The 15239-nt window shown below is 44.0% G+C and overlaps 1 protein-coding gene across 2 annotated transcripts in view; it reads right to left on the bottom strand.

Annotated features, from left to right (window-relative positions):
• Positions 1 to 4570: 4570 nt before the first annotated feature.
• The window catches only part of HUNK (hormonally up-regulated Neu-associated kinase), a 56017-nt gene continuing 45348 nt past the window's right edge, over positions 4571 to 15239 (bottom strand). The window contains exons 7-10 of one of the 2 annotated variants that reach the window (XM_084538872.1): positions 14741 to 14909; positions 13740 to 13823; positions 8727 to 8907; positions 4571 to 6353 (exon numbers count right to left, since the gene is read on the bottom strand). In XM_084538872.1, coding sequence (XP_084394998.1) covers positions 5707 to 6353; positions 8727 to 8907; positions 13740 to 13823; positions 14741 to 14909 — 1081 coding nt within the window. In that variant the 3' untranslated portion in view covers positions 4571 to 5706. The remainder of the gene's footprint in view (positions 6354 to 8726; positions 8908 to 13739; positions 13824 to 14740; positions 14910 to 15239) is intronic. The other variant, XM_084538871.1, reaches the window with a different exon arrangement.

Genomic DNA, 15239 nt, shown 5'->3' with positions numbered 1-15239 from the left:
ATGGGCACTGCTTGGTGGCCCTAGTGGCACTGAGCATCCTTCGCACACAGCATCACTGCAGAAACTCTCTGATCCTTTCTTCAAAGGCTTCGGTAGCTCTCTGTCCGCCCCCCAGCTTCTACTTGGCCATCACTGGGGGATGTGGGTGGCTCTCAGGGGGACAGACAGACGGCTTCCCAGCACAAAGGCCACCCACAGCTCCTTTGTAGTCAAAGAAAGAAGCTGCAAGAGCTCGTGAGCCTGGTGACTGTAAATATGTAGTCCCCCACTACACACACACACAGTCCTCGGGAGTGGCAGAAATGTTATAGCTGAATTAAAACAGTGTTTTAAAAACAAAGACTGTAGCAGTCAAAAAAAAAAAAAAAAAAAAGTGATTTCAACTGGCTAAAATGTTGGCAGTGCTCACGGCCCTGCCTGTGGTGTCACAGGAACCCTGTGGCACAGCCCATGCAAAGGAGGTTTGCTGCACCAGATCCCAAGCAATAGCTGCTTCCCTTGTTGGAGATCAGTATGTGTCAGATACCTTCCCAAAATAACACTCAGGTCCACATGGGGTGGAAAAGGTATTTCACAAGTATATCACAGATCAGTCTGCCCATCCATCCATCAGTCTCTCCCAAATGAGGTCTGAACACTCCTAGCTGCCTTCAGCCAAAAGAGGTCTCCAAAGTTCCCATGGATCTCATGTGGCTCACTGACCAGCTACAGAAGAAGACCCAAATTAGCTCAGGAAGACACACAGAAAATATGGGTTCAAGTTCATGGACAGGTAAGCAGGGAACAAATTGTTTTGGGGCAGGTAGAGATGGAAGAGAAAAACCTTTTTGTCTAACAGTCAGCCCTGTGCTATGAGCACTAGACAATAGTTCCTTCTCTGTTTCCTTCTGTGAAAGATTGAAACTATTTTGAAATAAAGCCTCTGGTGGCTTTTATTTTCTTGTCTTTGTTTTAGATGGTGTATTATCTTTACTGGTTGCAGGAAATACAATAAATTGCAGTATTTTTACATTTATAAGTAGGAGTGCTATTCATACAACATTAATAAACATATTTCTTTAGCATCTCAAAAATGCATTAGTCCTGTTTTTAGAATATTAACCAAAATTTCGAAACAAGTTTAGCACCTCACTTTTAATTAATAAGCCTTTTCTTACTTCTTCTCTCTTGGGTATTTCACTGCCCCAGCATCAGCAGCCACACCACAGGGTAGCTCATATGAACTCCAGATCCTATTTCAGGCTCTGTCCTGACACCCTTTGTTGCTAACAGCAGCTAATTGCCTGTACCTAAATAATAGAAAGCATCATATTACAAGCTTCATTTGATTCTACATATTTAAAAGACTCAGAATGATGTAACCTGTTTTCCCTCTACATAGATCTGCAAGCCATCTTTGTGAAAGACAGGTATATGTAATGCACACGTCCTAGGAAACACATGCCAATGCCAGTGTTTGAGAGTGTTTTAGGAATGAATACTCAAGAAGCTTTCTTGACAGAAAACCTGCTGCAAATAATATGCTCCCTCCCTTCTGAGGGAGCACGCTTTTCTTGATGAACAGTGAGGACACTAAGCTGTACCATCTCCTGGTGTCCCCCCACACTGTTCCTACTGGAGGCCACCTGAGATGTGAACAAGCCATGCAACCAGGAGGTAGGGAGCTTGCTTAAGGACTGTAAGAGTCACATCCATGAATGAATTTGCCACACAGATGTATTTGTGATCTATAGTTCTCGTTCCACAGAGCTATGATAGCTTTTTAATAGGAAAAACGGGTATTGCTGCTATACCCAGTGGTTTTGTTATGCTCAAGAAGGTATGTGGGGAAAGTTCACCGAGTATTTGAAAAAGCAGGGAAGAAGCTTTTTTGCAAATCTACTGCACACAGAAATAGCTTCCCTGAAATTTCTGCTTTCTTCTTGATAAACAAGGTCCAGAATCACATTAACCAGATTTGTGCCTGGCTGTCTCTGGGGTGGCACTGACAAAACATTTTACTGATGCTCTGAGGATTTAGGAGTCACCTGAAAACATGACCCCATCATCTTGCAGTTATGCAGAGGGATTTTGTTGTGAAGATCAAATGAGGTAAAGTGCAAAAGCATGAAAAGAACTGTTAGTTACTTTAAGGATTTGTAAACCTCATTATTCTGCAGTTTTAATATTTATCAGCCTACCTACAAGGCAATGACAAAGAACAACACCTTTAGCAACAGATGCTGTGTTCTTTGTCTTGCTGAATAAATTTGACACCAGTTTCTCTAGGCAGTAAAGTCTAAAAATTACTTTAATACTACAGATCCTGAGCTGCTGTCCAGTGATCAGATAGTCTGCAAAGCCCTTCAGGTGCTTCACCACCGGTCCACTGACTCCATTGGGTTGTGGACATAAATAGCACCTCAAAAAGGCCCCATTAACCACAGTGCTTTCCCCTTGCACTTAAAGCTCAGAAGTGCCCTCTTTCCCCCAGGGCATGACATGAAGTGTAAGGTGTGTTTTCAGATCTATCAAACGGGTTCATCTTGGGCTTGGTGCCAAGCCTGCTGCAGACATCTGAAAGAGACCTCTGCTGATTTTGGAGGTCTTCAGAATAGCTGCTGTGTGAAAAAAATAAAATCAAAAAGGTAGGAGGAGGAAGAAACAGTCCTTACAAAAACAGTGAGATCAACAACAGAAATGCTCAAGCTGAAGCTGCAAGCTTGACAGTCTGTTTGCACGGCTGTGTTGAACTTAGCAAAGGTCCCTACAACTTGAAACAATATAATCTAGAGGCACAGAAAGCTGATCAGCAAATACTTTTGTTTGTATCAGTGTGAATTCTTATCTGTGGGACTCACCTGGATGCCCAAGAGCTCAGTTCCCATCTGAATTCATCGACTATTCCCGTTCTTGTAACTCGAACAGCTGGGCACTGTTGGGGAGCAATTCATTCCCCTATTTCAAGCCTCTATTTTAAGGTAAGGAGAACTGGAGTTCCCTATCAGCCTGCACTGGTGACGAACAGCTTGGATAATGAACACAGATGAGACGCGCAACCTGAAGGGGGCAAGGGAAATCCCACCCTCTACTAATCATCCACCTTTTAGCTCACTCAGAGTTTAGAGGCAAATCAGCAGCCCTTGCAAAGGAACAGCCTTTGATGGGAGAATGTAAAGTCACTGGTAATCCTCCTGTCACCTTGGTGTTTCACTGGTTGCTTTGTACTTACACGTTCCTTGCTATGTAGTGACCTCGCAAACAAAGTCAGCACTCCATGGCAATCTTGTTCAAAAAGTACATATATTTAATAATGATAACAAATACATTTTTTCCCCTGGAATTTCCACTACTGTATTTCAATTAGTCCCTTACATGGTCACTGCGGTTTGACTGTACATAGCTACTGTCTAAGCTGGATACATGTTTATGTTTTAGCAGTGTAGTACTCATATATTCTCTATAAATATAATAAAAGATTTAACATTTCTGTTTTCATTCTGATTCTTACATATATTTACTGGGTTTTCACAAAAAATACATGTCTCTTTCCTGCCTCCCCCAACCTTTTATTGGGTTCCAAATAAACCTGAGTTTGTAATTCAAGTCAGTATCTGCCATCAGGTACACGAGCCTGATGCACACACACGACGGTGTTTCAGTTGTCCCTGCTCACTAGCTTTGCAGCGCAAACATGTTCTTAGTGTGAAAGAAAAGAAAATGGTTTGATGTTTTTAAACAAAAGGAAGAGATAAAATGGACCCCTGGGATACTTGGCTGTTTCATACAAATAGAAGATAGCAACTTTCAATCTCAAGACAAGCAAAAGTATTTCAGGGCTTTCTTAATAAGTGAGGATTTCTATGTATATAATTTTAGAGCTGCACTAAGTACCACAGAGGCGTGCGTCCTCACTACCCTGAAGAGTACAGTAGGAAGCACGCAGACTCCCCCGTACAACCTGACAGGCTGCTTTGAAGCCGAGGTGAAGGTCCCATCTGCAGGGATGAGCATTCATGCTCTGCTGGTTTTTCCAGCAAGCACTCAAAACACTGAACAGTCCAATTATCCATGCTGTTAGTATTTGGAATGATGACCTTTTTTTTTTTTTTTTTGTGGAAAATGAGGAATATGCACTCAGCTATGGGCTCTGCTGGGGACCCTTTCACCGCCTCTGGTGGCCCCGCTCCCCCAGTCCTTCTGCACCTCATGAAACTGGAAGGAAAGCTTTTCAGACAAGGGAAACTCTCCATATTCATACAGAAACCAAAGCAGTGGGGCTCCAAAATCATTTGCAATAACACTGATAAAAATAGGACGTGGGTTCCTACTGATGCAAAATCCCTATATTCCAGTAAAGACCCCAATAAGAGGGCAATGATTCTGCTGCCCCATTTGTGGAATGGCGAGAGGTGGGTGGGCAGCAGTGGGGTACCCGGGGGGGGACTGGATTAGTACAAGCTTTGCTGAGATGTCCCGTATACACAAACACATATGCAAGCGCAGTACAGACGAAATAAAAGCATAGTCTTTGGCTAAACCTTCTAGTTTATAGGAAATGGTGAGAACACAAAAACAGAACCAAAAAATGTTGCCAACCTCTCAAATGTATCATTTACTTAGAAAAACAAGACCAGTATGCAGAACAAGTTGCCTTTTAAGAAACTTAATCTTCACAGCTCATAACAATACCAAATTTTTGGTAACCACTGCATTACCAATCTTGCAGTATAAAATGGCATTGGTACAGGTTCACATGTCCTTTATTAGTCTCTTTAATTCACTGCAGTCTCTCAGAAAAGCCTTCAGGTATGTCCAGTGCTGTGTTGCTGTAACAGGGGCTACTGCAATCCTGCACACAGGAGTGGAGCTAGTACAGCTACAAAAATTGGAGGTGACTGGGTTGTTTAAACACAGCATGTTGCAATTGGGATTGCTGCCTAAAGCATCCACTTGCAAACCCATTACATGAAAGGAACGGGCCTTCAGTATGGTAAATTGAATCGCCATGGGATGTACCTTGTTTTAAAATAATTGTGTTTCTTCTGAATAACATCATTAAATCATTTTCCTTAGAAAAAAATGATTCCATTATTAGCTACTTTATTATTAACTAAGAGCTGCTTTGACTTTCAACATTCCCGCTTTTTCTAAATGTTTAGATCACCCATGTCTTTATTCAAGCTTCTACCAACTTTATCTTCTTGGCAGTGCTTTTTAGCAAGTTGATTTTGGAAACAGCATCTCGAGTTTTTCCACTTGTCGAGCCACGTGAGCAATACCTGTAAGAGCACAACATACAGTGTGGCACAGGCAGGTGGAGCACAGACAGTTTTACCACTAGTCCTGATGGGACCAGCGCTCATGGCACCACACCAATTACCTTGATGAATCAAATCATTAATGCTCGGCGTTCTTCCAACCTACTTACTGCAATACTAGATCACAGCAGTGAAAACACAGACTGACATGGCTCTTTCAAGACATGTTTTACTGTACAGTCAGATGTGAAATGCTAATATTTCTTAACAGCCCAAGCAAAGCCCTCTTCTTTCAGCTTTATTATGTAGGACAACCCCTTCCTTACAAGCAGATCTCTGACTTTCTACGCTGGACAACTGTAGTGTATTACGTAGCAACGGTAACATGCCTGTGGCTTTCCCCTCTTTTTAACAATTAAAAAGGCTAGGTCCCAGACAACAGCAGTACAAATCCTGGCCTGCCAGATTAACACTGGCCGCTGACGGCGTCTGCAGCATTGAAGGTGATCTGCGTGGGGCTCATCTGCTGCAGCTGAGGCATCCGTGCTTCCAGCGGCTTGTCGCTCGCCGACTGCATCGTCTGGTTCCTCTTCCGCAGCATCTGTCCAATCCCCATCATGGGGAACCTGCCCCTGCTTTTAACACAGTTAGGGCTGCCCAGGGGGTTGTTGGAAAAGAGCTGAGTAGGGGACACAGCTTCTTCCTTTGTGGGATATGCTTTTTCCTCGTACGTGAAAGAGACTTGGGTGGGGTGGACGGGGGACGTACTTCCTGGCTGAAAAAGCGGGGAGAGTGTCCTTTCACTTGAGCTTTTGTAAGGGAAATTCATGGGCGAGCCTAAAACCTTGTACTGGTGGGAGGGGGAAACCTGGTCTGTTTGGTCCTCTCTGTCGACAGACTCGAAGGAGTGCACGATATTCAGGATGAGAGGAGAGTCCTTGGCCCGGCCCCCGGCCCGGGCTGGCTCCTGCTGTGGGGAATCCTGCCTCTTCAGGAGCCGTGGGGTCCTGGGCAGTGGCGGCTGGACCTCCAGGTACTCCAGGGAGCTGGACGTGACGCAGCCTGTCTTGGTCGCCACGGGCTCGTGGAAAGGGCTTAACCCGCCGGTGGAGTCTACAAAGCAACCAGAAAAGGAACCAGAAGAGCAAATGGCAATCAATGGCGCTACCTTCTCTGCCTTGTGGCAGACAGCATCAGACATCACCTCTAACAAATCTGCATGACGAATGCACCAGCTAAAACAAATGGTCTGAGGGATACACTCAATGCAGCACTGAGGAACCTGATCCTTGTTTGATACTCACGCTGTTGTTTCATGGGTAATTTATCTGCCACTTTCCTCAAATGCAGGAAGGGCACTTAAAGTGAGTAAGACAAGGACATGAAAAAGAAAACCACTGATGTCGTCAGCTGTTTGTAATAATTATATCCTCTAAGGCAATGTCTGAGAAATCTCACATTTCTCCCTTGCATGTTTTTAGCTAGGTCTGCGTACTGTATTCACTCACATACCTACAGACATAGGGAACAACAGTGAGTTAATTCCTAATGCCTCTACTTGCATTTTGGAACAAAATCTGTTCTTGGTTTCCCACATGTAAATACGGAGTAACTGCATTGGCCAGACTCAGGCTGTTACAGTTGGAACAGATTTGCTGCACTGACTTCAGCGAGAATCTTCCCCAAGCAAGGACCGAAAATAAATGGAACAATCTTTTCAGGATTTGGCCCAGTAATACAAAACAGCCCATGGAGAAGATCTACTCAGTTTCTACAGAATGTTGGCACTCACGCCAAGATAGTTGCAAGAAGAAAAAAAAAACACACCACATTTTGCTGCGTTTAGGAAAAGCTAGCCAAGGAGTCTGCTTTGCTAGATTCCCCCTGATGGAAAGAATAGCAGACTGGCAGTTCATCACTGTCCATGACTTCTCCCATCCTCACTCTGAGAGAACAGGGGATAGAAAGTTTCTGAGGTCTGCAGCCCTCGGGTCATAGCCACAAATCTCACGTGTATATCTTTTGAAAGGGATGGTCTTGGCAGAGGTTGAGATGTCAATAATGGGTGTATGGGATGAAATCACATGCGTTGAGAATAGCTTGGGAAAGGCAGACCGGGTTTAATCTGACTAGTCTCTTTCCAAAACTGGTCAAAATTATTTGACAAGCATCAAAACACAGTTTCCATAAGCACAGAAATGCTCTAGTTGAGATCTGGGTGATTTTCAGGTTTTACATTAGTTCAAAAAAGCAAGGAGAAGCCTGGAGAGGAAAAGAATATCAACTGCTTATTGCCAGCTGTGCCACACTCCCAAAAGTAGTGGCAAATTCTGAAAAACAGATTCTTTTTCTTTTACTTTTTTTTTTTTTTTAATTTTTCACAAAAAGTATGTCCTATTTGTGACCATCTCTACAGATTGCTGCTGCCTTACAGCAGAGGTGCCCGTGCTGCCCGATGAACACCATTTTGACACTTCACGTTGAAAGCATCAAATGGTAAGTTATGAAGGTATGAGAAAGGCAATGAAATCACCCAAATCCAAGGCTCTAAATAACCGCCTGACACCACAATTAACATTTTAAGTTACTGTATTTCTCCATGCTGGTCTTTAGTTACCCTCCCTTGTTCAACAGCCAACTACGTCACCTTCCTGCTCCCCTCTACGTCCTGCCCACATATGCACTCCTGCAGCCCCATTTTCCCTGCTGACTGTTCTTTTCCCCTCCTCCTTTGTCCTGCCATCCTCAGAGCAGGTCCCACCCAGCACTCCCCAGGCTGCCTCCTTCCCTACATTATTTATGTTTTCTCTTCTACATCTGTCTCATCTTTTCCTGTTAATGTTTTTCTTCCTCCTTTCACTGCTTGAAATACACAATGGTAGGCAGTGCCTGCCACTTTTCCTCTTGGCTGCCCATCTCCCCTTCCTCCACCATCAGCTGCTGCCACTACTTCTCAAAGGTGGCCACAGGTACCAGCACTCTCCTCAGGGTCAGCAATTTCATTCTGTGCTGCCCCTTATTCCTCTCTGAGCAAAATGCATTTGTTGGCAGAAAGAAGCTTCCCTATCAGCTTTGGTTTGTCAGTGAGCAGCCCAGCACTGATCTGGGGTGGGTGTTGATGCTTTCAAAGTGCCAATGTGAAGTACAGATGATTTTGTACAAGCACATAAAAATAGGAAAAGATTTAGTTTTTTTTTTAAATGCAGTGGAAATTCTGTCACATAAAAAAAAGAAGTAAAAGTGAGGATTCATGACTGCTGAACATTGTCATGGTTTCCTCAGGATGTTTTGTTTAAAGTTTGACTACATTATTCCATCCCCGTTCACATCACCACCTCCAGAGCAGGCAGCAAACGCAAGCACACGACTATTTACTAACAACCATATGCCACGTAAGACACTCGTATTGGTACAGGCAGACCCATGCAAGCACATTCACGGGAAGGCACATGCGCACAGAGCCACGCTGGTATTTCTCTCACTGACCTTTCTCTGCACCTCCAGCCTTGGTAGCTTTTCGGTCCCTCAGCAGAGCCTTGGTGTTCTGTATCTGTGAGATAAGACAGGAAGAAGGCTGTCTATATGAAACTGGACTTTTCTCAGCTTTCTTTGGGAGCTGACGGTGAAGAATCTCCCCTTTCTTTTCTTGCTCTTTGAGTTTTTTGTCCTTTAGGTTGTAAAACAAACAAGAACAATTTGGTTTACTTCAGGAAGTTTCAATGTCCTTCACCCCCCCGAGTTATAAGCACACCACTCACTGAAGTCATATCGAAAACAATATCTTTACAAGGAACTTGTACAGGTTACTCAAAATAACTGCAGCTTCCACATCACATTTTCCTCTGACCCATTTGACATGGTGTCAGGGTTCCCATCTGCACTGACACACAGAGGAAAAGATGCTTTCAGAAAATTAAAGAAAAAGGACAGCTTTCTGTTCGGAGGTCATTTGTCCTAGGAGACCTCATTCAACCAAGTACATGAGGATTTGTGTCCTTTCAGATCTGAAATTTGCCTGCCCATTTAAACACAGAAAAAGGTCTTTGATTCCTGTTTATTGCACTTCCTCTGATATTTCAAAAGATGAGCTGCACAGCTTTAAAGAAGTTCAAACTTTCTGAGTCACTCATCTCCTCTCTGGGCAAGACCTTGAGGAACGTGGCCTTTGCTGTGCATCCACAGGCTCTGATTCTACGTGTGTGTTATGCTGTAAGGCAGCAACGAAGTTGGGATTGCAAACATGGAGATTTGAAAACATAATTTTGATGTCCAGTGATGACAGAGGGAAAACTGTACCCATGCTCCAGCTTTTGAAGAGTTGTTTTACAGTAAAAATTCACTGTTTCTTTTCAACAGGAATCACTAGGTTCTGTAAGCTGCGTAATACTCCTCATTGGCCACTGATTTCAGAGGCAGCCAAAGGTATTATTTTACTTCTAAAACTCAGGCATCAAATTTATGGCTTGCATTTTGCTGTCACTCAAAGACTTCAAGAAATTCCCACTTTTCTTGAACAAACTCGTGTGCTTTTTGGTTTTAAATGTGAATCTCAAAGAAGTGGGGCTTTTGTTTTGGTTGCTTTGAGGTTGTTTCTTTAGAGGGGCATCTGTGTGATGCAAAGGAATGTGCATAAATGCAAGAGAGGGAAATAAGGATGTACAATACATTTTGTTTGTCTGTTTCTTCCATTAAACACCCCTGGAAACATGTTAAGACACATAAGAGGAAAATCACTAGGCTGCACCCATTTTGATCGCTGCCACATCAGACAGAACTGGGCACTGCGTAGATGGTGTCTGGGCACTGCTGGGCTCATTGATCTTTGACTTTTTGGAAGCTGTGGAGTCAGAAGGAAGAGCTTCAGGAAATCACAAACTAAGACTTTAGTCTTATTACAGAAGCTGTGAAGTGACTGGGGAGAGAGAGAGAACCAGGGATCCTCTGGGAACTCCTTCCTGTCTTCCTCCTCTCCGTGTACTGCCACACACCCATTTTTTCCCCAGCCTTCTCTCCATATATCCCTTATTCACTCTGGTTTGTTTTCCTTTAGCCATCTAAAGCTGGCTAACTCTTCCACAGAAACAAACCAACACTTTTTGGAGCTGTCATCGCTTTCCTTGCGTTATATCTCCTTGTTCACCTGATGTCTTCCCCCTTGCCTTTAGAGGCTGTAGCCACGTCAGGCACGGAGCATTTATACTTCCCTGCCTGTGCTATGCCTGGAACAATGCAACGTCTGATCTGTCCCAGACGCTATCTTGGCGAGCACAGTCACTATTGATGACAATGAAATAATAACAACAGTAATAACAACAATAGCAGTAATAACAATAATGCTGTGTGAATAACAGACTATAACAATAAAGTCAGTGGGAGCTGTGCATTTAATTCCGAGCCCACCAAACTATTTTTTTCTTTCAAGGATGTAAAACTCTGCTGCCAAGTTCAGCAGAGACTGGGTTCTACCAACTATCCTTGTTTTTAAAGGTACTTGTGAAGATGAGACCAAGTGGTGAGTATATAAAGCCTACAGGAGCCAATCACAATTGTTTAAGGGCTTTTTGCTATTTTGGATAGGTGAGGAAAGAATTTGCATTTTGGCTGCTGCAGCATCTGTCAGAATGCAGGACGTTGCAGCGCTGCGATCATTTTAGGCTAATGGTACGAGAGCCAAGCCAGAACTCCTCACCGCTCTCCTCTCAAACACATGCCACGTGCCCCTGGCTTTGCTTTCACACTGCTGTAATGTTTTATAAGCAGCAGTAACACAGTTGTACCGTACAATTAAAGCGCCGATGAAAAGGCAAATCCACGCATCCGGCATTAGCAATGAATTACTTTACCCTGGATGAATGTTGTAAATAGCCTTATTTTTAAAATTTACCAAGACTGCTTCTCTTTGATGATAGTGGTGGGAGGGGAAACGGCCAAAATCCTAAACTCCCAAGGTGCCGTGTGCTATTATATTTTAAAAAGGAAAGGAAGTGTTCCTTCAGGGGAATTATAAAAGTTCACTCCTCACCGTGCTGTACGCAGTCGTGCAATGGCCTGCTGTTGCACAATGAAAGAGTTGTGCCGGTATGTTATACTTGAATAGGTTCGGCATTACATCAGCCTCTGCTATTTCCTGTCCTGACCTCGACCCTAAAATCTATCCTAGTCCCGGCAACGAACTTGGAAGGAAGATAATGAGTATTTGCCTTGGCTTTGCCTAATATTGTGATAGGACAACGACACGAGTTCTTATAATTACAAATTCCTCCAGCCTAAGCCCACCAGCTACTCGGAGGGCAGCAGAAACCGCCAGTACCGGTCCCCTGGCTTTGCTGCAGGGATGACTGCTCATCACCTGAGCTGTCTGCAACCAAAAAGAGGCAGACAGACGGCTGTCTCTCTCCATACTCCTACACTGCCCCAGTGCCCTGAGTGCTCAAGTGAAGCCAGCCTGCAAAAACACCCATCTGCTTAGCCCTGACAGCACGTATCTGCACTCTCAGCCCCAGCACACCACTGCTACCATGCCAATTTGGGAAAAGAGGGTCTGGGTATGTCTGCTGCATGCATGCTGTGCTGCCTGCCCCAGCCACAGACAGTGCTGCTGGCAAGCAGCCCCTGACCCCCAGGAAAGTCCTCATTTCACATGGCGGGAGTGAGATGGGAGAAATTCAGTCAGCTGCTTCTGCTGAACCCGACCACCTCTCTCCATGGCATTTCCATGGCAACACACAGCGATGCTTCCTTTGCATTATCTGCCCAGGGACCAATACCTCCCAGTCCCAGTCTGGAAACAGGGGATGGGTAAGGGGACCCTACCTACAGCCCACAAATTTGTCCGAGCTTATAAATTCTGCATCTCTGGGTCCCAAAGGCAACCACTGATCCCAGCAGCACAATTCAGACACTTCCATGGCTGGGTTCCCACCCCCTGAAGGCATTTTTGAAGAAACGTCTCCCACAATTACAAGTGGCAGGAGCATCTCAGGGTCTGTGTTCACCCAAGCGTGCTGTTTTAAATGTCCTGGTACAATCCCCCCATGTAAACACAGCTAAAGTGATATAAACATGTTTTATACCCAGCTATGCCCATGAAGAAACATATTATACTGTATTATTACCACAGTGTCTGCGCTGCAATTGCTTCAAGATAACTATTTCAGGAAAGAAAGGACACCCCCTCATCCCCTAAATAGCTACACTGGGACTAACTGAACGCAGGAGAGGTTTTGGAGGGAGCCTTTATCCCTAACTGTGCATACAAACAAAACTGGGGTCATACAGTGACACCATCATTAGTTTTCAGTGATCCTTACAGAAGTCAAATATCAGCTCCCTTCCAGGGGTGCGGGGAATACAGGAAGAGCACAAAAACAGAGCATGCATTTCTCTCCTGGCTATGTGCAGGTGCCCAGGCAAGCCTTGCTGCAGAATTGCCTGTATGTGGCGTGGATGCAGACACAGTGAGCCAGCCATGCAAGTTAACTGCCACAGAGTGTTTTGAAATACAGTATTCATCGAGCCTACCCACTGCTGACACACGTTAAGTGAGGTGGTTCTGATTTATGTAAGGAAAGAATGAGAAGTACTTTGCCCTGATATTTCCATCTGGCTTGCAATTCAGCTTTTCTATGAAATTTGCAAGCAGTCTCTAAAATAAACAAACTCAGCCATAATACAAATCTGTCCCTGCAATTAGATCATCAATCCAACACTGGAGAGTAGCTTTTGAAACAGGTAAACTCTTCAGGAATACTGCTATTTATGTTGTTAGATAGGACTTGCACAGTTCATGCAACCCTTGTAATTTTAGTGCTTGGCAAAGAAACAGACAAAGAAGAGAAATCCATACAGAAGAAGCTTCCTATTATCTATTATGGATTCCTCTAATAAATTACTTCCTCTATTGCAGGAAAAAAGACTGGAGACAAACAGAGTGAAAGGTGATTTGGTTAAATCTTTTCTCTGGCCAAGGGAAGTGTGTCACAACACAGTGAGCTAGTTCTGCATCAGTTCTGCTGAAAAGCTTTTCACCCAGATAGAGTTTTGTACTAATACAGTATTACATTTTCTAGTAGTCAAGTCAGGACATTGCACTCTGCTGTGCAGATTTATGGCAAGTCACCGGGGAGAGGGAACCCTGGCAGTCACACAGCTCTCTGCCCTGCACCACCAAGGTCTTTAGACTCGAGGCAATGCAGTTAGTCTTCTTCAGCAACTTGCACATCATAATGAAACTAAGGTTCCCCCTGAAGAAGTTTGTGTTATTTTGCTAAATAGAGCATTTAGTTTCCTCATGAAAGCTGAAAGTTGTCTTTAAACTTCGCCCTAAGGGGCTGCTATTTGTTCCTTCAAAAAGAAATTGAGAGAATTGCCCTGTGCAGCCAAGACCGCTGATCTTTTTTTCTTCACAGCTCCAGAAATTCATTGTCTTATCCCAACAGCTGGGGATCCTCAAATTCAGCCTGCTTTCAAAGTACCTTAAGAAGCTTTAATGAGCTTTACCTCATAGGAGTCTTTATTTGCCTTGTACTTTTCTATCTGGTATAGCTGGTTCTTGTGGCAAATGTTGTCCTGGCCTTCAGACTTCTGTGGAGAGAGAAGCACAGAAAATCAAAGTATATAAGATAATTAGAGAAAGCTAATGTTTAGCTACTGCTTAATGGACCATATCCACTCTTGGCGTTCAGCAGAGTCTCATCAGCTTACGGATGTGGTGAATTTGGTCCATTACATTTTAAATATCATTGATGGCATCATCGTTAAAACACGCTTGCTAAAAGAACTGAGAAGAGAAAAACTAAGGTGCTGTTGGGGATAATTTCTCAAAGAAACAAACGTTAAAAATAAAACTCCATACACAGAATTATAGAATGGGTTGAGTTGGAAGGGACCTTAAAGATCATCTAATTCCAACCCCTTCTAATAGACCAGGTTGCTCAAACAAAATACAGCCCACCCTACTGACTACGCAACTCATTCAGGAGCCTACAGACTCTTAACTTTTTAAGACTCCTCGCCAGACCACAGATAGCTGTGTGGAGAGATAGCCATGGGAAGAGAGACTGCAGCTTGCCTTGGTGCTCTTTGCCCATCCTAACAAATGGGCTCCCAGCTACATGAGCTGGACAGTTGTGCAGCACTAGCACTGTCACTGGATTTTAAGGAGAGCAGCACTAAAGAAGAGAAAAAATGACCTGGGAGAATGTTTGCAAAGTCAAGCAGGCCAAACTGCATACCACACTAGGCACAGCCTGCACAACAGCCTACCTTGGGGTGGCAACTGTACCATTAGTTTTCTATGGAAAGATCTTCAAAAACATGGAATCGTGAGACATCAAGCCTATAAGCAATTACCTCAGCAGCTTGGGGAATTATCATTGGAAATTATGCTTTTAGTATGAAGGAATAAAAATCCAGGCAATACCTTGAGAGCAGGGAATCTTTAAGCACTTTTTTACCCTCTCACCTGCTTGTCCAAAGAATCAACACCAAGCAGAACTTACCCTGAGGCTTGCCAAATAACGCTCCAGCTTCTTATTAAGCAGAAAGTAGATGGCAAGCGTGTGACTTGCCCTGTTTGAGAGCACAGTGTTGATGACATCGCTGTTCTTGTAGCCGAGCTTCTCAGTCATATGGAGCAGCACACTTTGACTGAGGTCCTCCAGGTGGATTCTGCAGAAAGAGAGGTGAAGCACATTGCTTGCACTGTCCTCCCAGTGACAGAGCCTTGCTAGCAATGGCAGAGAAGAAACCTGAAAGGCTCAGTAACATGGCTGTGATGAGAAAGGCAGACTACTTGGGAACCATGTGCACACTGTGGTAGCTGAACAAACCAAGCCAACCTATCACATCCTACCATGACATGAAATAGCACTGCGATGCCCAGGATGTCTCAGCTTGTCACCCTAGATCTGGCCAGTGAAGACTGTCAAGATCATCCACCCGGTTTTGAAGGAAAAGATGTAAAATCCAACTTAGGTGGCTACATTTTCCTTTCTGAAA

The sequence above is a fragment of the Aythya ferina genome (assembly GCF_964211825.1).
Source record: "Aythya ferina genome assembly, chromosome: 1".
Lineage (NCBI taxonomy): Eukaryota > Metazoa > Chordata > Aves > Anseriformes > Anatidae > Aythya > Aythya ferina.
Note: the sequence above shows the minus strand (reverse complement) of the source record. Positions and strands in the feature narration are given on the sequence as shown.